The sequence below is a fragment of the Leiobunum rupestre genome, chromosome 5 (assembly GCF_980474605.1).
Source record: "Leiobunum rupestre chromosome 5, qqLeiRupe1.1.hap1, whole genome shotgun sequence".
Taxonomy (NCBI): Eukaryota; Metazoa; Arthropoda; class Arachnida; order Opiliones; family Sclerosomatidae; genus Leiobunum; species Leiobunum rupestre.
Genome location: NC_143388.1, coordinates 60,268,242 through 60,292,741, shown reverse-complemented (window position 1 = coordinate 60,292,741; position 24,500 = coordinate 60,268,242). Strand labels below are relative to the sequence as shown.

At 35.2% G+C, this 24,500-nt stretch overlaps 1 protein-coding gene across 1 annotated transcript; it reads right to left on the bottom strand.

The window, feature by feature from the left end:
* Positions 1–669: 669 nt before the first annotated feature.
* On the bottom strand, positions 670–22,386 carry LOC149945486 (nose resistant to fluoxetine protein 6-like). Its single transcript, XM_090176578.1, has 14 exons — positions 22,071–22,386; positions 9,348–9,583; positions 8,313–8,427; positions 8,035–8,122; positions 6,536–6,648; positions 6,292–6,465; positions 4,118–4,307; positions 3,878–4,043; positions 3,733–3,812; positions 3,543–3,665; positions 3,359–3,479; positions 3,098–3,284; positions 2,884–3,026; positions 670–1,292 (listed from the first exon to the last, which is right to left on the bottom strand). Exons 1-14 carry the CDS (start codon positions 22,384–22,386, stop codon positions 918–920), a joined length of 2,427 nt encoding a protein of 808 aa, XP_090032704.1. The 3' UTR covers positions 670–917.
* Positions 22,387–24,500: the final 2,114 nt, after the last annotated feature.

The window sequence follows — 24,500 nt, the reverse complement described above, 5'->3', positions numbered from 1 at the left end:
CCCAGATTTCGGAATTTTCAAGATTTCTAAAATCATTTTTCTCAGGAGTGTACGCGATTGCTACGAATGTCGGACCTCTCGACACATATAATTTCCTTATGTCACAGGTGATTAGATTAATTTACGACACTTAAAAGAAATAAGAAATTTGGCTTAACAATTTATTAAAGACAAAAAATAGTATTGGTAAAATTTTAATGTATTTATAAAACAATTCGATGGTGGTTATAAGCTTATTTATCTCCAAAATATAGTTTTTACAAAAAGCATCCCTGCCAGGACCTGGTTAAGGGGAGTAGTAGAGGAGGCGCCCAATAAATCTGGGAATCGTTTATGATAAATCAAAAGTTTAAATCGGCATTCAAAATGCACCTTCACGGGATAGAGAGTTGGACACTTCCCTAGTAAGGGTACTTATTATGTACTTCTGGTAGTACCCTAATGGGATTTTCAAACTAAGCGTTCTGAATTAATTTAAGAGTGATTTATTTCGAGCTAAAAGGGACTCGAAAAAGCCTTAAAAATATTTCAAAAAGTAACAAAATATAATTTTCGAAAATGTAAAGAGAGCTGGCAGTGATAAACAACTTACAATATTTTTTTTTTGCATTGTACACCCTAACAAATTTAGCGTTTTTTTCTTACGCAATCAATTTGATATTCACATTGGTATAAAATACGAGGTCAATTTTGAACTCTGTTCTAAGCAGAATCCAAAACTGAAAAAAAGAATTATGAAAATACGGTTCTTTTAAAAATGTCCTTTTTTTCTGTACAAAGATAAAATTTATAGATTGTGGCATGATGCCATACCAACGTTTTAATAATGTCAATAGATTGCAGTTGAGGACAGTCTTGGTCACCTTCTTCCTCACTTCAAAACATTAGTTTACATTTAAATCCTAAACGAGGCAATCTCACATTTTGTACACGAAGGTGCCGTTAACAGCTCCATCTGGTAGTTGAGTTCTTCGTCCCTCCCTGTGTAACGGATAGTTATTATTTCCGTTTTCCAACGTCGACAAGTCCATTCCTTGATTGGCGGACAGTCTGTTGTCGGAGTTGTAATAATCGGCGCTACCATTTCGACTCGATTTCACTTTCTTCGCGATATCCACGTTACTTTCTTGGATGCTCCCGTTGTTGTTTTGAACGCGAGGCTCGACGGGTTTCTTGGCACCGCCTCCGCTGAAGAGCAGTCTCTCCAATTGACTGATGGGGGCGTCGAACAGATGGTAGGAAATGAAAGAGATGCCGAAAGTGGCCACCAAGTGACCAAAGAACAACCAGACCTTGAAATTGAAGAAAAGGATTAGGTTTCAAGAGCCGAAAATTCGTCTGGATTTCTAAAATAGTTCTTGAAATATCTCAAAATTTGATTGGTCGTAACGGTATTTGCTCTGAAACTAAGACCGAATTTTTCAAACGATTAAAAGAAGCTACGGTTCCTAATTTTCATTGGTCAAAAATCCACTCACAAATTATTGTAATTTCCAAGTAATTGTAGATAAATTCTAAGACCTTTGAATTATTCTATTATGATTTAAACTAACCTATCCTAAGCCTTACTTTAAACTTAAGTCTTCCTAAACACAGGTTAAGCTAACCTAAACCTATCCTTAACCTACACTCTTAAAACAAAAGGTGCATTTTCTTGTCCCATATTTAACACCTTAACAGGTTTATAAAGGATGTTATTCTACACATTAAAAAGCAGTTTTCCTGCTAGGGTGTTTATTTACACTGTTTGGGATGCTTAGGTCCTCCGTTTTGGTTCCTTTGTTATACAGTTTGTGGTATAAACCTATTCCCTTCAGGGTACAAGACTACTCCTTTTAGGGTACCAAACGACTCCCTTCAGGGTGCTACAATACTCCCTTTAAAGTGTTAAAATATTCCTTTTAGGGTACTAAACTACTGCCTTAAGGGAGCTACACCCTTACGAGGTGTTAAATCACTCAATTTACGGGGTAATATAACACCCTTTATATACCTTTTCAAGTTTTTAATTTGGGACAATAAAAATCCCTTTAGATCGTTTAAATTAACATTAAAGAGTGTTTTTTTACAGATATTACACCCTTAATATACCATTAAAACACCTTTTTTTTAAGAGTGTACCCTAAGCTTAATTTAATTCCGATCTTAACCTAAGCATAACGTTATTCCTCAAACTAACAAAAACTGTGAAACGATTCACGATTTTCTGAGACCGTGAAAAGGGAACTGTCCAGGGCCGCATTTATCATTCAGGGACATTAGGCACAGTGCCCAAGGGCCTCCAAATGTTTCACGGTCTAAGGCGACGCTATTTGGGCATACGAAGGAGATAACAATAGGTGGTTCCTTTTCGCTTGTTCCTAGATTTCGGAGTTGGGTGTGAAGAGTAACGATATTACGTCATTCTGCGCAGTGGCGAATAGCCTGTGGCCTTTTAGCAGACGACCAAATTCGATTTACTCCCTTACACCTCTTTTTCCAGAGTAGCCCTATAATACTCCGGAACAAGTGAATAAATTATTGGCGAGGGGTAAGTCACTCTCGGATGACCTGTACACCGAGTTCGCATACTTAGTACTGTTAAAGGTACGGATTTTAAAGAGTTCACGAACTCTTATTAGCACAGTCAGAGGTACGACAGTGTACACCGAGTTCGAGGAGTGACCAACCCCTCGATTATGGGGCAGAGTAATTCTCATCCCTGGCGAATAAAACGTTTTAGGGTAAAAAGAGTACACTTTTAGTCCGAGTACAGGAGAAACGAAACAACCTACTAATGCCCGAAAAAAGGGCCTAGGGCCTACGAACCCTAGAATTCGACCCTGAGGAAACCCGATGCCGTAGTTTTATACGTAAACGCGGTTCTGGAGAAACGGAACTTACAATAATCATATGTTGGGCCTCTAGGTTGATTCGAAGAGCACCTTGGTGAACGTAGATAACCAAGAAATGCCAAAGATAAGCCAAGAAGGTCAACCTGCTGAGAGGAATCCAACCGCTCCAAGAGAGAATTTTGTTGACGGGTCCTGGCAGCGCGAAATCGTATTTACCGTTACGTTTTATTTGATTACGTCAATGGCGACATGAATTTTCTTACCTCCATATCCAGTAGCGCAGCAATAAGTAACCCAGGCTAGACCGAAAGCCCAGATGGACCTGTGGATGGCAGAGTAAATGGTGGAGATGACAACTCCGGGTGTGGTGTCACGATTCCATTCGTAAGTCGAAAACAGGACGCCGTAATTTCCAGCAAAGGCCAAACACCAACCGGCCACTTGTTTGAGCTAAAACGGGCCGTTTTCATTTATTTAAGTCCTTGGAAATCAGACACGGGACAAATAATAAACGATAAACGTACCGGCGAAAGCCTCATGACCTTGTTTCGGGCCAAAATGACCCCTAAAGAGAGACCGATACCATAGGGAGCCATATGAGTATTGGGTACAAAATGAGTCAAACCCCAAAGTTCAGACATGTCCCTGAAAACAAAATATATTTACTGCTGGGAGAAACGTACGAAATGGTTTGGGTATAGAACGTACAGTGGGTCAGGGTTAGCAATCAACATAGTTGGTGGAAGTTCCTTGAAGTAATTTACAGCGCCGGTGATGAAAATGGAAGACAACACCATGAACGTGTTGAAACCTATTCCCATGGCTTGGTTTCTGGAAAAGATGAGAGATACTTATCGTACCATCTACGAAGATTCTTTTAAGACGGAAAGAAACCTACTTGAACAATAGGAAGAAGAATATGACGGCTACGACGAAGAGTTGCATGTCCACAGCCGTGTACCACGTATGAGGCAAGCACTGCAAAGATCCGAGTGTTAGAACACGATGACGCGTTCCTAATTAATCTGGAGGGTTAACTTTACCATGTCACCGGCGTGCAAGAAATTATTGAAGAACAAAAGATTAGTCCACCAGTTCTGGCGACATTTGGCGCCCAAAAAGTCCGTCATCTCGTGCCAAACGGGACCAGAACCCAACAAGGGGATTAGTTGAGTGGACGCGATGACCAACATGGTGGATGGCAATAGCCTGGGATTTAACGAATTCGTTAATTTCTCGTTCATCGATAAATATACATTATGTTGATTTGGTATAATTGGTACCTAAGTATCCTCCTGATGAACATGATGATGAGATTGATACCTTTGCCATTGCTACTGTCGTAGTACTTGACGGTGAGGTAAGAGACCAGGAAACCACTGACGAAGAAGAAGGAATCGACGGCCACTAAACCGTTGATGATGGCCTGGTAAGTGAAGTCGCGAACCCAATCACGAATCACGGCGAAGTTGTCTAGAAGCAATTTTTCGATTAAACGACAATACTTTGGGCGAATTAAATTCGTCTTGTAAATTAAATCGGACAATTAAAGGCTAATTAAAGTGTTTTCTGAGTCTCTTTACAGATATTGCAATGGAACGACAAATAAAATTGATCAATGTGTTATTTCAAACGACCAATTGCCTATTACGATTCCAAAAGTAACATTACAATAAGTATGACTATTATGAAAAATGATTACCAAACTGATCTTCAGAGCTATTTTGCAAACATTTCTTAATTCGTCACAGAGCCCCCTAGTGTAAAACTGTGCCAAGGCAAAATATACTATTACCAAGGATGATAATATACTAACTGGTTGACTGTCAGTGTCGAAAAAAGGTTCGTCCAAAAAAATAGCATTTAAAACAATGACATGCTTATTTCATTATGTTACTTGTGATTATACTCTTATATAAACGAACTTAACATTGGTCGAATAAACTACTGGGCTGTTTTAGAGCTTGTAGCGCCATGGTGTCTAGTATTGGAAATATTTCCACCCAAAAACTAAAAGAAGTGCGCCAATAAGCTAAGCCTATTCGCGACCGAGACGAGTCTAGGTGGCGTAACGGCTCTAGCTTCTCCGAGGTAGCGCCTATGATCTAGCGTCTGCAGGGCCGGATTAACCAATAGGCCGAATAGGCCTGGGCCTAGGGCACCAAGCCTACAAGGGGCACCAAGAGGGTTCGAACAAAAATAAAAGTACAAAACTTTAATCATTTGCTTTTCACAAAATATTTTCCGGAGTAATTTTAGTAAATGCGTCCACCCCTATGAACCAAAAACGTTTGATTGTCACATTCTCTGACGGACTGCCGTCTAGCCCCTGACGACATACTAAATCTGGCAGCAAAATGAATTTTCCTTCCATTTCTCAATTATAAATTGAAGAAGCGCCTAGCTCGCTTCGGTCGCTATTGAAAGGGGGGCACCAAAATTAACTTGAGGGTTAGGGCCCCATAAAGTCTTAATCCGGCCCTGAGCGTCTGCTACAGTCAAATTAAAAAGTCATAAGAACGTTTTTTCTTAAATAATCTTATCAAAATATAAGCAAACGATGAAAAAATTATATTAAAATGCAAGTATCATTATTTATAAAGTCAAATTTACGACTAACGATGAGGAAAAACTAATAGAGTCTGCTTTACCCGCTACCTATAGGTTTCAATGGTGAACCAACAGGGCATGTAGCGATTGTTTTCGGTCGCGAATAGAAGTAAAATAAATGGGGGTTGGATTTTGAACCGTGGCTGCTTCTCCAAATCTGACATTTGAGCATGCGCAGAGACAGTTTTTTGCTTGTTTCGATAAGCGTAAATCACGATCCCTCCTAGAGCACATGGCGCCATCTAAGCTTACTAACCGTTATTATTTCAAAAATAAATGCTGCAAAATGCTCGGTTAACTAGAAATTTTGCTCTAACTTTGAACTCGTTAAATTAAAACACAACTTATTCATGAATTAACGTGAAAAACTGTAGAAATGATTTCAGTTACTGTGGAAGTCACGAAGCGGTGAAGATGGCAGCCATGTCGTCACGAAAAGATTTTTTCCTACCACCTTGGATTAATAATAGTCCTATTATTCATCCAAGCTACCACCAACTTCAAAAAACCTTCCGATACAGTTGGAAAGCATATTAATTTATTTAGAATACACTTAAAGAATTAGTCCCAATTTTTAAAACTCAATACGACGAATTCTATTGAAATGAAGACCTGTCGACCCTTATACGGATTAAAACTAGAAACTTATTTTACAACGTGGAGATAATTCGCCAGGTCCACGACCCAAAACACATTAAATTTTCCTCCGAGTTTTCTTTTGTATAAATTTAAAATCGCGAACGATCGTAAAACAGTCGTGAAAAATTTACGAGTTGAGGAAAACCCAACATCGCGTTCTTCCGGTTTTGAGGTTTGGTGGTAAAACGAGAAAGCTCGAGAAACTTACAAATGATTTGCAAATTGACGAACAAATAGGTGTGACCCAGGATGACCCACGTCATAGAGATGAAACGAATGCCGTGCAAACTGGGAATGTTGTCATCTACGACGTTGTCCGTCTTCAGCAAACGGGCGGCATTGCGGGGGACGGAAAACGCCAAGAAGATACGATTCAACAGAGCTGTTCACGACAATCATACATTCCATTTTTGATTAAAGACGCAAATAAACAAGTAAGTTTACCAACTTACTTTGAGGTTGTTCTTTGGGTTCTTTTTCGCCTTTGAATCTGCGAATGACATCAGGCAAAACGTCCACTAGCGTTCCAACCAAACACATCAGCCCGAAAAATGAAAAGACAGCGCTGAAAAACAGAAAGATTACATTCGAGGAACAATATTTGGTAATATTTTATCAGTAGCGTCACTAGAAAGCTTTACAAGAGGGCCCTATGGACGATTAGTATTTTATTAGACATAAGTATGCCATTGAATTATTTGGTTAATGCTAGTCTGTCGCGGTGTGATAAGCATATTTAAGGACGGATTTGGGGGCGTAAACCTCATCCCCAAATTAATTGATGGGGGAGTACAAAATGGAAGTGGTTAAAAGTAGGGTGTACAGCTCAGAAGGAACTCCCTTTTATAAGCATATTTAAGGATGGATTTGGGGGCGTAAACCCCCACCTCAAATCAATTGAAGGGGGTACAAAATGGAAGTAGTTAAAAGGAAGGTGCATAGCTCAAACTCTACCCGTTTAGGGGTCAAATTTAAAAGATTACGCTCAGAAACGAAGATCATTTTTATAATAATAAATTTTGTTTAATTTCTATAATTTATTATTTTGCTAAAGTGAATGTTATTTTTACTGAAACCATTTCAATTTTCAATAAGCGTTGGCCGATCCTTCAAATAGGTTAACTGAAACTTCCAAAATCTAGAAACAGCTCGTTGGAAAGTTTTCAATCCTTAGGCAGATGAGGATTTATAAGATTGGCGAAACATAATTATTTAAAAAAAAACCGTATCATACTTTACTATTAAATTACGTATGCTAGTTTGTCATTTAAAAACAAATTTTGAACCCAAAATACAAATTAAACTTAAATATTAACATTTTTCGATTGTTCCATTTGATTATTGCTATTTTAATAACTAATTTTAGGAAATTGCATGTAGGCAATGGCGTTCCTCAACTAGTATAGCAAACTAATCTAATGAGGAAACCTTTTACCCCTGACTGTGACATAACAGGCCGTTATTAAATAGAAATGGGAAATCCCCCCAATTAGAGATCGGTGGAGCAGATAAATTAACTGGCAAAATTTCAATTAATCATAAAAATTGCGGTTAACCGTTTATCCATGGATATTATCCATGGACAAAAACGATTTAATATGGGAAAATAACTGATTATTTTTTGGATAATTTTTGTTAATGGGTATTATCTAAACAAATGGTTAATTGTTATCCAAACGCCGACCTCTACCCCCAATGTTGTGTAGCGCCATTTTAAATATAGTCGGAGTAAAAATATTCCAGAGTTTGGAAACCTAACCCATGCTATCAGTAAAATATGCATTAAAATCCTCGTGGAAACAATTTTATTTCGAATGGTAAAAAATTAAAATTGGTTCTATGGAAAAACGCCCAACCTTCCAAGAAAGGACCCATGCTATCAGTAAATTTCAAATAGTGAAGCCCATATAGAAAAATTTAGATGAAAACGTAATCCAATAAATATACTTACATAATGGCAACTTGACCAGCGCTGTATTTATTAGGTTCCCTGACTTCGCACCTGGAGACGCTAGCGTAGGTTCCAAATCCTTTAGCCACTACAAAAGACGAGATAAAGCTCTATAAATATTAAATTCTTTAGGGTCCTTAAGATAATAAGATAATTAGAAGAAGCACATGGATTATCAAAATTTCATTTGCCAATTCATATTCTTATCCTACAAACGTTAAAGCTCCAATTTAACAATAACACCTAAAGAAAGAATTCAAAAATGGTGGATGTCTTACGATGGGATACGATGGAGGACATGTCATCTTTGCTGCAAGCGGAGGGTACGCAAATGCCTGTTCTCCACGACAAGAAATAGGCGAAATTAGCGATTTTCCGAGATTCTTCCAAAACCTTTTTGTAAAAACAACAAAAACAAAAAATATTCTATTTATAATTCGAATAAAATAATTCATTTATCGAGAGGAAAAGTTATCAGGGTTATCTGTCATCCTTAATTCGTCGTTACGTTTAGAAAACATTGTCGTTTATAGGCTAGACTCTAGAGAAATTTCCTTCCCGGAAAAATACGCACAAAGTTAATACCCGTAATTTCTAAATGATTGATACAAATCCGCTTGGTTTCCTGCAAACTAGAAAATTTATTTCTATTAATACGCGGATTTTCTTATTTGTTGGAGGATAAAGTGTCCCGTTTTATACCCACGCGATTGCCTGACCAAGATCACTCACCATCCCAAAATATCATTTTTACAGCTCAATTTTCTTTTCTTTGATATTATATTCAATATCGTGATTTATTTTATTAGCCTATGTAAAAGGATTTAAGTATAAGGTGCTACGTTTAGAATTATGGAAATAGTTTTAAATAGAACATGTTATTGTGAGGAATATTTTATTAGCCCCTGGAAAACGGTTTAAGTATATGGTGCTACGTTTAGAAATATTCAAACCGGTTTAAGTTTAACTTGTTATAATGAGGAATATTTTATTAACCTCTGTAAAACTGTTTAAGAAATATTGAAATCATTTAAAGTGGAACACTTTAAATTTTGGGTTGATTCTATTAGCCCCAGGTTTTAGTATTGGTACTACGTTTATACATATTGAAATATTTTTAAGTTTGACATGTTATAGTGATGTTTGTTTCTATTAGTCCCTGTAAAAGGATTTAAGTTTTTGGTTATACGTTTAGAAATATTCAAACAGTTTTAAGTTTTTTTCCATTGATCCCTTAAAACATGAGAAATATAAGAAATATTCAAACCGATTTGAGTTAAAATTGTTCCTGCGAAATCTTAATTACAACGTACAAAGTTGTCGGTGGTGAAGTTGTCCAGAGGTTTGATGATTAGGTTCATTCGATTGAAACGTTCCCTTTTAGGCACCGGAAGTCGCATCTCGACGGTGCAGTACTGGCCTCGCAACGAAGTGCCATCGGACAATTTCTCTTCAGGAACTGACACATTGACGCACTGATCGTAGCTGCCCAGAACAGCGCTGGTGCCCGAAAAGATGCCACTAGGCAGTTTTCCGGACGCGTCCAACACTGAAAATATCCATTAACAATTAACCAAATAATAATTCAATAAAATCCAATCGTTACCACACCAATTTTAAAGTCTTTACACAGTACGTTAAATAATGTACTAAAAATTTCACCAAATGTAAAATAACAAACCAACTATGTTGAAGATATTTCGAAATTTTTCTTCTTGGGACCACGAAGCGTCAAAAATAAACCGTTTCAAAATTTAACTGATTGACCAAGGTATTCAAGAAATACAGTTTTGATGAAGTGAAATGTATAAATTATGTACTAGTAAGCGTAAAAGACCCAAATTTTGACGAGTTTAAAATACTAGTTCCACCGCTTATAATTAGTAAAAAAAAATTACCCAATGTCAAAGATACATCAACGAGTAAAAACAACGAAATAAAATTAAACAAAAACATTGACGAACTAAATTCCTTTAAGTGGGTGGTTTCCAATGTTGCAACCAGAAATAAATTTTACTTTCGACGTAAAACCACTTAATCTTCGTGAAAGCACTGAATGTCAGCTAGGAGCAACAAACACAAGGAGAACCCAGCTAGCCTTTAAACACGCTAAGGCAGTGTTGTGTACAAATTTCATTGGACGAGCCTTTACGCTAAACGTTTACGGAAAGCTTCTAACCAATGAAAAATGTACGCAAGAAAATGCACGAATTTTGACGGGTGATGTTCTTCTTGTGTGAGATGCTGTGTTTGTGGCTCCTAGATGTCAGTAAGCTTAGTTACGAATGTTTCAACTCCACACTAATTTCCTATATAGTTAGAGAGAAGTATTTCACAAGTTTAAAAATAATTAAACTTTCACATTTTTATGCTAATTTATTATTATGGTTTCATAATTTTACTAACTTTAAATTAAATTAAAGCTTTAATTTAGGTGGGTTATATGTCAAAATATGATACTCCCTACAAAAAATCAAATTTATACATCACTATGGACACCTTTACAGGGGTAACGCCATAAGAGAACGATTTTTTAAATCGTGAAGTTTTGAGAGATGGAGCCACCAGTTGGCATTTTGCAATGGAAAATTTCCATTTCATTTAAAAACTGTGTAACATAATGTTTTCCTAGTTTCATTTTATGTAGAAATAGATAAAATAGAGGTTAAATATTGTTACTAATTTGGGAAATAAATGAATTATTTTCTTAACGCCAAACATTTAAATTAATTATTGATAGTATAAATAATATCATTAAATTTTAACATCTAATGGTTTCCCATTAAGGTTAAGCCCTGCAAATATTTAGTGTTATGGTTTAACACTAGATGGAGTAGGAGTTTCTGCGGTACTAGAATTGATGGCCAGAGGCGAAAAAGAAACTGTACGAGTGTAAGATCTCAACTTTTAAATAATTCCTATCTTATTTTGAATATAGCCACATATCATTTTCCGCCGATATACGCGTCCAAAAAGATGGTTAAAGTCCGTATTTAGACGACTACATAAAATATTTTATAAAATATATGAAGAACATAATTAATAATATAGTCCTTCTTGATACTAGTCTAATATCAATCCGCACCTTCTATCTTAGTATTTCGGCGATATTTGGTATTTATTGAGGCTGATCGAATAGCACTTTAAGGAAATCGAGACGAATATCGAATACCCATAATTTTTCAAATCGAATACCGAGACGAATAGTAGTTTTCGATCCAAATACCGAATAGTTAGGCTTATTCCAAATACTACCTTATCGAATATTCGTCGAATATAGGCCCAAATATTAGTCAAATAGCAGGCCCAAAATTAAAAATATTTTTAATTCTAATATCTAAATAGTAGAACTGAATTATTTAATGACATCATAGGTGACCTATGACGTGAATAAAAAAACAAAAATATCTGTACACACAAAAAAGTATCTGCTGAGAGCCAACTGACCAATGACGTACGTTCTTTTGTATAGAATTGCCCTTTAGAGTATTTTATTCTAGCCGTCAACAACCAAGTGAGAGTTCTACCGTAAAAATGTCTTCCCCAAAACAGGGTTTAGGCTTCACCCTCCCAACGCGGGACACAGGCCGATTGGGGAAGCGATAACAAGAGTCGACATTTTCCGAATATTTACCGAATAATAAAGACCGAATAATAGAAATGTTATTCGATATTCGATCAAATACCATAAAGAGGCGTGAAACGTATATCGAGATGGTTATTCGTTTCGATATTTGACCGAATTATTCGGTTAATTCGGATATTCGAACAGCCTAACTTTTTAAAACAAAATAATGAAAGAGTGAACAAAAAATTGGCTGGAAAAATTGAAACCAGGAGTGCATATTGGAGTTTACGTTCCAAAAAAAGAAAATAATTCTACGTTAATCTAAATGTTTCACAAAATATCAGAAAACGTGGCGTATATACTAATCTCCACGACTCTCCCCCTATTCGGCTTTCCGTTGCTATGCAACTCATTTTGAAATTTTTAATATTTAGGCTTAGTTTCTCTATTCGGTGTTTTAGTCGCAAGCCAGATTTCTGACGAGTCCCAAAAAGGACGAAACCGGTCTACCGTTGGAATTTCTGGCTATTTTATTTAATTTAATTTTTCACTCGAAGATCTATTCGATCCGAGTTTCGCGTTTTGTGCTCGAAGACCTATCGGTACGAGCTATTAGTAAGTTTTTAAATTTCTTCAAATTTGTTTAGGGTTTAGCTTTAGTATCCCTTTTCATAATGGACTAATCTACTTATTCGCTAAATTTATCATCGTTTTATCTTAAATGTTTGTTTCCCTGTAAGAAATTCGTGAATAGGTCTTTGTCAACTAATGACTTGTGAAGTCAGTTACCGATGGCCGGGTTATATCGCATAGGATGGTGGTGGTAAGCCCTTCACGCCACGCGAGCCAACAGCTCCCTACACTCATTATTACGGCTAACCTCGGTAATTTTTTAAGGAAATGAGAAACCCAGTGCCACAAGCAGTGGGATCGAACCCAGCTCCTCTTACTGCCATCTAGGAGCAACAAACACAACACCCCACACAAGGAGAACGCAACCCGTCAAAAGTCGTGGATTTTCTTGCGTACATTTTTCATTGGCTAGACGCTTTAGCGCCGGCTGCCGTCGGAAGGGGAAAATTCGGAAATTGTCTTCCCCCCCGCCCGTAAAACGTTCAGCGTAAAGGCTCGTGACGCTCGTCCAATGAAATTCGTACACAACCCTTCGTTAGCGTGTTTAAAGGCTAGCTGCGTTCTCATTGTGTTTGTTGCTCCTAGAGCTCTGTCATTAAGGATGAAAGAATTAAAATACAGCACGTTTATTCGGTATCGCTTCTTTAAACGAAATATTTTACGGGAATATTTCGAGAAGTTGGAGGAAACTCTAGTTCCAACGCAACGAGCCGTACTTCCGGTTCTCTTTATTTCAATTGACGAACATTTGTTTACTTATTTTAATCGCGCTACTAAACAGATAAACAAAGAGAAGTGCTCTTAAGAAAAGCCATTATAAAGAATTATAGTTACAAGGAAGCGTTTGCAGATTTTTCAAAGTAGATTTCGACTCGAGATATTAGAGGAACTACAGCCCGCAGTGTTCGGAACTTTAAGTTTACGGGGATAAATTCACATTTTTCACGTCACTTGATTTTCCCCCGTCTTTTACTGAACCTGGTCTCGTTAGATTTCTATATTAATCGTAAAATAGGTTAATATGACGTATTTTGTTAAAACAAATGACACGGCGTTATTTGCAAGTTAATTTTTTTAACAAAGAGTAGTTGTAAATGTTTTCATTATATTTATTATTAGGTCGAACCTATATCATATCAAGGTTGTTTATACTGAGCGTTAGTACAAGCGTATAGTGTTTAGACAATCAAATAATAAACATCTTAAACCAATAGATTCTTCACAGGTCCGATGAAAACTATTGTACTATAGAATTTTTTTGGAACTACACATACCCGTGTCTAGGACGAAATAAATTTACAGCCTGGAACACGTTACCGATTTTAATAATAATAAAAATAAAAATAATAATAATAAAAATAATAATAATAATCAGCTAGTCTAATACCCAAGGCACCACCTTAGGCCTAAGACATCGAGCAATTTTTTCTAATCGGGCCCTAATTAAACATTTTTACCCTAAAATAACTGAAAATAAATCTATCTTAAGAATCCGCGCCCTGGGCAATAACCTGCCTTGCCTTAACAATAACCCGTCTAGAGGTCGGGGATGGTTAACTTTTATTCAAAAGATAAAGCTCTCAAAATTATTCGTCAAACGTTTTGATCAAGAAACTTATATTTCTGTATTATCCGATTAATGTTTTGATAAATTTGTAAAATTAATCAGAAAAACGAAGTATTTTTCGATAAAAAGCTAAAATTTTACGAATAATACACGTTGTTTAATCATTTTCCGAAATATTAACCGGTAAATTTCTTTGTTTACATTTTTTCCCCAAAAAAAATCAATTTAATCATGGATAATGATTAACAGTCCCCGACCTCTAAACCCGTCCATGTTTCCAGCTAACTTTCAGCTGACGATGTGACTTATGTCAAACCTAAAATGACACCCTTTCGTTGAGTCCTCTCTGCCATACTGACCAACTTTCGTCAAAACACTCATAAAGTAAACCATTAAAAATTATACGAATTAAATGCAGAAAAAAAATCCCCTCAATTTGACCTGAATATCCAATTTACGTAAATATCAAATAATTTTATTACGAAACGCAATCGCACGGACTAAAACAATACAAATGCCATAGTTTATAAAACAAGAATTTATCACTTTTCTTTGATAAAATCGGTAATTTATTTTCTTTAAAAAGAAACTTTTCCCGGAAACGGGAGGAGTGTCCGGGGCCCCTGGGCTACCTCCTTTTCAGACAATCCCCAAATTACCAATAAAAATTCCCGTTTAAAAGCCTAGTGGCCTTTTTCCAGGTTATTGCCAAGTGCTTTTGTACACACGCAATTTATAACTTCCTCGTCAATTTCCGGAACACATTTAATTCCAAAAATCTCTCGACTTCTGCGGAAGGTTTACGCCAGAGATAACGCCAAAGGGAGTGGCCGCCTCATCTTTGGGTGTTTATTTCATACTATCTTCCGCTCTAAATCAACCCACTTCACCGTATTTATGTCTTTAGCAAGGACTATTGTAAGTGAAATGTACGTGATCTTTTTCAAATAACGAGATATAATAGAGGCTAAATTGAAGTTGGTAGTACCAGAAGTATATAATATATTTCACAAGTATACACTTCAATGTACAGATCATGCTATTCACATGAATCATGTACCTTTGCAGGCTCCTGCTGATTTTTTAAAATACTAAAAAACTATTACAGAGGGAAATATGATTTAAACATAAGTAAATATCCCTAGGCAGAGTAATTTATATATTTTACATCAGTAGGCGGAGTGATACACGTGGTACGTTTTTAACCGTGCAGTGTTGAATGCTTCCGCAGCTTGTCTGGAAAATAATACCGATTGAAAAAAGGCGTACAGGTTAATGCTTAAATTTTATATACTAAAAGAATTCTTTGGGTAGTATTTTTAAAAGGGTTTAAGAAAGTGATTCACGGGGTTTTCTACTAGTTTGAAATAAATATACAGCTTACAAAGTTATTTTTAAATAGTTGAAGAATTAAATGAAGATATATTCTAATAGCAAGAATGCATTTATTTAACTCGATTTATACTTCGAGAGACGTAATCCCCCATGCTCTAGCAGTGAGCTCTTTCCCCCTAACAAAAAATCATTGGTTCCATAAAACTGTCCGACTCGTTGGTAACACACTAATGCCTGGTGAGAATTTGACCATGATGTCTACGAATCGTCATTATCCCTAAATATAAATATATATATTCTTGCTCATACAATAAATTTTAATTTTTAGAAGTTTCAAGTCGTGGACTTTATTTGATCCTTTACGAAAATTACCATAATTCCTTCAAATGCCAAAACGTAAGATGTCACATTTCAAATGAAAACTGAAGAACCTTGAGCGTAAAAGGGAAAACACCGCAAATAAGCTATAATTTTAAGTATGCCTGTACCGTAAACACAATAATTTAAGCGTGATAAATCCGTACGGCGGCAGACAAGATGTTGAAACTTAAATATTCTTAAATTCTTCATAAATATATAGCGAAACGGTTAATAACACGCTAGTTACCAGATAAATATTTATGGCGGTTTCTTTACCTATAGGATTACCGCCGTTAAATCAGCCACCGTTTTAACGCTAGACTAATCGGTTAAACTTTAAAATTAGGCGAACTATTGCTTAAATTACCGTTAAACAAAGGCTCTTTGTACAAAGTTACTCTGCTGGAAACGTTAAATAACTTTGTAAAGAAGCGTGTGTAGAATTGAGTGGCGAAATTCTTCAGAAATTTGGTTAGAAAGCGCGCTTTCGACCTATTTCGTAACCGCGTTTCCTAATTTCATTTCAACTGCGCATTTAAATTGATAATGTCAATAAACATTGGGAACATGGGGCTAAACTACATTTCTCGAAAATTTGCCTGAGTTGCTTTACCACGAGTTATTAGTGACCTTTGTCACTTTCAATTACTTTGGAAATAAAATTTAAAGAGATCAGGGTACTTAATAGGGATTAAGAATATGATTTTTAGTATTCTTAAAAAGACACTTCAGTACAATGTTCTTTATAGTGCGAAATTTTTGTAACATTTTGATTGAAAGTTTTTTTCACTAACAAGGAGACTACCCGAGGTGTAACTCATCAATTTTGTTTAAATTCAGGGATTAAGTAGACCTTCATGTAACTTAAAAACTCCCAAAGGGAAAAATGCGATGAGCTTTAGTTTTACTATGGCAACCGAAAACGTTTTTGACAACTAAAATATTATATTTCTCTATGTAAATTACCAAAATTTAGACATTTACACAAACTTAGACATTTACCTAAAATTTGATATTTACCCAAATTTAACCACCTTTGTTTAAAAAAATCTTTGAAATTTTGAATAATTTAAAACCCTTAGAATCTTCGATTTTGCCATGTTAATTTACATAGAGAAATATAATATTTTAGTTGTAAAAAACGTTTTCGGTTGCCATGGTAAAACTAAAGCCCATCGCATTTTTTCCCTTTCGGGTTTTTTAAGTTACATGAATGTCTACTTAATCCCTGAATTTAATCAAAATCGATGAGTTACACCTTGTAGGTCTCTCGGTTTAATATTTAATAGGTATAAAACATAATTTTACGCTTTCTTTATAAGATTAAAAGTCAAAAACTTGTTTACGATTTATAATTAGAACCGTCCTAATATACATATATATATACTTAACGAAATTAAGGAAAACTTTGAGGCTGCGATTGCCCCAAATTTGACTCGTTGGTATTCTTAGATCCGAGCGAGAGAGAAAAGCTTGAAATTACCCAGACTGGTCAGAATGAGGAAAAATTGCCATTAATTCCTTAGAAATATCCCTCATTTTGAAATGGAAACGTATCATACGCGAAAAAATATGAAAGACGATAAAGATAGATTAAAATCTTTGATTCTTTCGGCATTTTGCGCTAGTTCCCATTTTTCTCCAGGATACCCACCAAAATTAGAGGTAAAGAAAGTGAAAAAAGGTCTCGTTTCCGCCTCCGTACTAAGAATGGTGACGATTTTTGTCAAGTTCCTATTTCGGGTTGAAGGTGTCGCTTACTTTTAACCTAAAGCGGTTGTCTTTTCGCTAGTTCAATGAACTTATCGAAGTGATTGAAAGTTAAACCAACTACTTGATATTTGTGGAGTGTATTTTAAATTCATTGTACTGGTACCACGATTGTGGCTTTAATAAAATAAAATGATTAAAAAGTAGAAAAATTATTATAAAACGTGGCAGAATATTTTTGTTTTATTACATAGTATAGTCTAACGCGCGTTAGAAAAGCCGAAGTTCCTTGTGACTCTAGCACGCGCTCGTAGATGAAGTAACGTAAAATCTACATTAAAATAAGAAGCACAAGCTACTTTATAGAAAGACCTTTTATGAACGTATAATTGAACTTAAGAAAGTCACAGCAAGAAATTGTCCAAAATCACTAGAAATATTGAAATATTACAGAACATTGATTGAAATTCAGCAATCAGAGGTACAAAGGTACCCCTATTTCTCTATAAACATTTTAACTTAAAGGTATTGTAGGTAGTTGAATTTCTGCTGGAACCTACCTACAGGGTGTTTTCTCTTTATCCACCAATTAAATGGAGAAAATGTCCACCCTCTGCGTGTGGGTAACACTTAAATTGGATTACTTAAATCTTAAGTGTCAACTTTTTCCTATCAACGCAATTATAGCATAGAACGGACATGTCAAGGGAATCAGAGAATTGTACAGCCGCCTTAAATGTACTGACACTTTACACAAGGTTAAGCTGGTTTTTTTTTGGATAGAGTGCCAAATTTGAATCTTTTCGATCAGTTACTCCCCTCACCTTTTTATCTTACTAGAAGGTCTTAAAAATGGAATTGTTGCAAAGTGTATTTTTCCGGATACCATATTCATGGCAACTAATAAAACTAAAATATCATGATGAGATTTGTTACAATTTTTTAAAGTAAAGATAATTTTTATTAAATCACTAAATTCAACGTTTTTGGACATCTAAGTCACACTTTTGGAGTTCAGACAAATGCCACTTCGGGTAGGTTAGTTCAGGTTGGGTTAGGTTAGTTTAGGTTAGTTTAGGTTGGGTTAGGTTAGGTTAGGTTAGTTCAGGTTAGGTTAGGTTAGGTTAGGTTAGGTTAGGTTGGGTTGGGTTAGGTTAGGTTAGTTCAGGTTGGGTTGGGTTAGATTAGTTCAGGTTGGGTTGGGTTGGGTTAGGTTAGATATGGTAGGCAACTATTTAACGTCGGGTCTTATCAAGGTTATTTTCCAAAATTAAAAACGGAAAATATCAAATTTCAAGGGAAAAAGGTCTAAAAATACACGTCGGTACGAAATAATAAATATTTAAGACATAGTTTAGTCCAAATTAGATATACTATCGTCACGTAACCTACGATATATAAATATGTATCACTAACGGTATATTGACCGAAAACCGCGCAAAACGCGGTTTTCGGTCGATTGGAATTCGGTTGAATGGTACATTCGGACGAATGGGATTTCGGTCCAATGGTCTACAATCGTTATTTTTTCAACATCGTATGAAAACGCTTGACCTCAATTGTTATTTTTTCAACATCTTATGGAAACTCTGAACCTCAGCTGTTATTTGTTCAAAATCTTATAGAAACGCTGAACCTGAACTGTTATCTGTTCAAAATCATATAGAAACGCTGAACCTCAAGTGCTATATGTTCAAAATCTTATGGAAAAGCTGAACCTCAACTATTATTTGTTCAAAATCTTATGGAAACGCTGGACATAGTGGAAGTAGAGTTCAAACTGCATCTCTGCTTCTAACCATGAGGACGATTTTGTTTGGTCCAAACCAAAACCGTAACGTCATTTTTCCGGGCTGCTAGGTGGAAAATGGAACCCAAGCTAACAATTTTTTTAGCTATATTTTAGTTAATTAGTTCAAGTAATGAGGATATTTGGCTCAAAGACAATGAATTAAAGTGTGGCGTGGAAGTCGTGAATTCAAACTAAAGGAAAAATTTATAATTCACCATGCTCTTACCACTGTAAGACAAACCTGACAATGTAATTCGTGTAAAAACCCTAAATTTCGTTTAAGAAAAACGCCTTTTAAGACCAAAACTTCGAGAATCCTATTAGCCCAGTGAACTCAATTTTAGCATAACCAATTCCGCTGTTCTTTAAATCTAAGAATGCTTGGGTTCAAACAAGGTCAGTTTTTGAGGATTACTTTTATATTTAGTTTTTCACACTTAACCTCTGGCAGTTTGAAGCTCAAAAGAGGGTCTATAAATTAGAAATGGGCGTAGTCCCTGTCAATAGTGGGATATGGTTTTTCTGTTATAGACTCCGCAAACAGGGAAGTATGGAAGGGCCGGCGTTGGTGGGGGGGGGGGATGGAGGGGTGGTAAGCGGGGCAAAAGTACCCTGGGCCCGGGTCTCCGAAAGGAACCCGCCGGAACGGGTGCCTAACTAAAATTTTCTGACTATTTCCAAAAAACGAAATTTTGGAGTAAAAATTACCAGGGGCCCGAAAATCCTAGCACCGGCCCTGAAGTATGGTACTGTGAAAAATAAATATTGGGAATAGTGAGATTTAGTACTGGAACAGAATGAGTTTCAATTTCTCGATTACACTTAAATGTGTAAACATTATGATATAGAACGACTATAACGGGGATCAAAATTACAGGAAAAAAGATCGTTCAACTAAAAATATCCCAAAAAGAGGACATTGATCACTGAGGTCCAATTTGAAATTAAAGTCTGTATAATTTGTGGTAGCCTTTCTTCGCTGGTTTTATAAAATCCAATGCCAAAATAGTCACAAAATACCCAATAACCCGCACTGTTAAAAATAAAGGTTTATAAAACGACCAAAATTGGACTTTTAATTTATTTCAAACCATTTGGTTACTGAAAACGGTCTAATCAATTATTTTAGACCCATTTTACTCTTTCATGTTGAATACAATACCTTTTGGGGTATTGAAAGGGAACGAGCCCTATGAATAAACCTTTTCCAGTCCTGGTGGTAAAGGTATAACAAGTCGGTCAAGCCCGTAATATTACCTCTCTTCGGAGGATATATCCAGGTGTCGTCACACACCACTATAACTGTATTTATTTATATATATATATATATATATATATACAAACAAACACACCAACACACATGGTGATTGTGAAACTTCTACTAGGGTACCTCAGAGAGGCAAAAACATATGATGTTCAATAATAAACCAAATGCCCACAAGGTAGGTTGAAGTTAACGCCACTTGACTTTCTTTGACGCAGAAATCACACAACAAGATTAAGTCTTCATAATTTCATTCTATTCGTAAAAAAACCACATTAGGCTTTCATAATTTCATTCGTAAAAAAACCAGATTAGGCCTTCATAATTTTATTCGTAAAAAAATTCAAGACTTTATTAACTATTATGCTTACGATGAGTGTCTTATTTGCAGTATAGCTAAGGGGTTATCGTTGGTTTTGTGGTAGAGCGCTCAACTGCCTAACTGTACGGCCTGGGTTCAAAACCTGGTTGGCGCATTTGTTTTTAATCAATAGATAAATCGCTAAATTAGAATTTCTTCGATGCAATAATTTAAATCTTACACTAAATCTTGTTCTATATCAATTAAACCAGGTCTAATTTCCGATCAAGTGTATTGAGTGTCGGTGGTTCTGTGGTAGAACGTCCGCCTGTCAAGCAGGCGGTCTCGGGTTCGAAACCCGCCCGATGCGATCTCAAATTGATACTAAGACGAATACCGTGAACAGTTGGTGGAAACCCTGCCATTGGACGTTGAGAGGTTGCCATAACACTCAGCACTCGGTCCGTCCCAAAAGTAAATAAGAAGGAGTTGGAAAAAATACACCCATGACAACCGGCGCGACGGTAGGCGTTAACGAAAAAAAACCAACCAACAAAACTCAAGGCAATCGCAAATTTATCCGTTAACGTTTACCGTCACACTGTGGTTTTGCCAACCTTTAAGCTGCTAAAACGGTTATTCGATTGCGTACGCAGTGAGCCAAGAAACTGCGTACGCAGTGATTACCCTTTGCCCCGAAAATGCGAACGCGTTCGCAGGCCTGACAGACAGACCCATAGACAGACAGACAGACAGACACGGTGGTTGTATAACCCCTCCTAGGGTACAAAGTCCCCTCGGAGAGGTAAAAATGTTATGTTCTAACATTTAGTCCTTTTGAATACCCATTTAATTCCCTTAAACAAAGAAAAAAATTATATTGGACTAGTATTTGACTACTTCGTTATTTCTTTTTTAATATTTTCTTTAAAATAACATAATGCGAAGAAATTCCAATCACCAGGAATATTTAACTAAGGTTAAGTCTTTAAAAATTTGATAACAGATTTAAATATAGGGGATATTGAATATGGCGTCAAACTATTATAACCCAAGTATCGGCACCAAAGAATTCTTACTACGTGTATATCAAAAACTTAAAGTATTAAATGATACTTTACGTGATCAGCTCCCTTCGTTCAACGACTATTTCCCCCGAGCGAAAACCAGCCTAATCTGGCCATGTTAATGGTTAATCTATTGAGTCGTATTGAATAATAATTAAAATAGTTTTAAATAAGGGCCTATAAAAGACTGAAAATGAAGTTAAAAAGGATTAACTTCTTACTGTTTATGAAGTAAAATGGATAAAAGAGTGTAAAATAAGTACTTAAACACTCCACAAAAGGACTGAATTTGGTGAGCAGAAGGTTTAAATATGTTCTATGATAAAACCCTGAATGGTCTTAAATATTGGAAAATGTTTTAAGCACTTCAGAGGTCTAAAATAAGACCTTTATTTTTAACAGTGCGGAAAGGAACGAAAAGAGAATTATAGGAACTTACTCAACATGGCCCATCCCTTCATCTTCCTGATGGCCAACATCATTTTGAAGATGGTGGCGCTGCAATCGGCCGATATCTCCACCTCGGAACTGGCCCGGACAATCATGGGAAACACCATCTTCATGGCCTGTTCCACACCTTCCCTCATAACCTTGTCCAAGTTTTGCCATTTCTCCAAGACCTGGTGATGGCTTGATTCGGTGGTAACGCTTTGAACTTCCAACAGGTTAGCTTGGACCCGATGGCACGCCAACAAGGCCACCGCGAACACCAAAAAGAACCGACTACTCCTAACCAACGACTTCAAGAACCACATGGCTAAATAGACAATTCGCGCGTTACTCTCAAACGAAAACCATAGACAACACGCGCGAAAGACGAGTCCAGTCGCTTCTCTCCCCAAATGTTAAATGAAAGTTGTTATCCCCAAAGAACCCCAGATATTTCGGACGGTAAGAGATATCTTGGAAAATAACGGTTATTCGTTAATTTCGCTTTTCATTCTGTGTTTTTTTTTGCGACGGACGTTTCGTCCCTCCCCGTGTCCCCCTTTCGCGAACCAAAGTGACGTACGCATAGGGGTACTTTATGGGGGATTTTACCTGGGCCACGTGGTCTCAACGGAGCCTCCGCCGACGGTTTTCTTCCGATTTATTTTGGAAGCGTTTTCCCTCCCGCGAGAGGATCGAGAAAGTATTTTTACGCTGCGTTTCCTCTTATCGAAGAAAAAAGTGGGCAGATTTTTTTAGGGATAATTTCTTCCAAATCCAGGGCACGAGAAGGTCTATACAGGGTGTTTTATCATATTCGTATACTTTATCCGTAAATTATAATAAACGTAAAAGTATTTTATATTTATATATTTATTTATTTATATATTTATTTATATATTTATTTATTTATTTATATATTTATTTATTTATTTATATATTTTTTTATTTACTTATTTATTTATATATTTATTTATATATATATATTTATTTATTTATTTATTTATATATTTTTTTATTTACTTATTTATTTATATATTTATTTATATATATATATTTATTTATTTATTTATTTATATATATATATATATATATATATATATATATATATTTATTTATATATTTATATATTTATTTATATATTTATATATTTATTTATTTATTTATTAATATATTTATTTATATTTTTTAAATTTTTGTCTTAATATTAAATTTGAAATTATAATAAACGTAAAATTATTTTGGATTTATATTTATATTTATTTTAAATTTAATTTTTTATATATATTTTCAAACTTTGGTCTTAATATTAAATCGAATTAAATATTAAGACAAAGGTTAAAAATAAATATAAAATTAAATTAAATTAAATGTAAGTATAAAATTATATCATAATAATATAATCTAATAATAATAATAATAATAATAATAATAATAATAATAAAATGAATTTGACTTCGAAAATTATACGAATTATTTTGGTTTAATTGAATTTTGGGTTCAAATAATAAAATGTTGAGCGGAATTTCGCGAACCGTATTAAGTATTAAATTTTGAAATACATTTTTTATTTTTTATGTTTTCTTTATAAAATAAATTCAAATTATTCATATTTAATTTAATTAATGATCCCTTAAAAAGTTGAGTAGTTGAAAAAGCACTCTATTCTATGAACAATTTTATTAAGAATTTATTTATTTAAGTAAGAAATAATTGCAAAACAACGATTATTTTGTGCACTATAGAGGTTTAATAAAAGTAAAAATAAAATCATTTATTTACCCATATTTAATAAAATTAATCAAATACGTTTAATTTATTTGGAGATATTTGATCTAGTACTCTTGAGTACAAACACCTGGTACTACGGTGAAAGTTAAACCAGTAACTCCATAGCGAAAATATCGTGTCAAAAAAATATTCAAACATTTCGGACAAGGAAACTTTTTAGCTAAAGAACAGCCGGAGTATTTAGGAAAGAATAAGGTAAACTGTTCGGATAAGTTCAGTTGTTTAGGATACTGGCTTTGAAAGGGTACGTGGGATATAACCCGTTACGTGCCACTCTTTAAAATGTTATTTTTGACAAATTTTAACGATGTCTGAGAACTTGTTTGCGCGTGCAACCATATAGCCTAACGTGACATCCTACAAGGATGCCATGAAAATGATTTATAATATTATATTAATATTATATTTTGAATTTTTACATATTCTCATTTGGATTGTGTTAATTTTTATTATTGTAAATTCACGCCTGTTTTTGTGGTTGACACTAATTGATTTAAATTTAAGTTATTTAATATTTAAATCTAACATATTAGAGTAACGCGGAAATTAATAAATTAAGTTATTCAATTTTTTTAGCTGTTTCTTTGGCTTTTGGGTATGAGGAAGGTAGTTATGGTCATGCTTTAAGAATGCCATACAATATTCCAAA

Excerpts from the sequence above, each read along its gene's own strand:
- LOC149945486 (XM_090176578.1), bottom strand. The coding sequence starts at position 22,386 with ATGTGGTTCTTGAAGTCGTTGGTTAGGAGTAGTCGGTTCTTTTTGGTG. Across the intron at positions 6,649-8,034 it reads GCTGGTCAAGTTGCCATTAT|CGCTGTCTTTTCATTTTTCG; the intron begins GTAAGTATATTT and ends TCTGTTTTTCAG. Across the intron at positions 4,044-4,117 it reads TTCATCAGGAGGATACTTAG|GCTATTGCCATCCACCATGT; the intron begins GTACCAATTATA and ends GTTAAATCCCAG.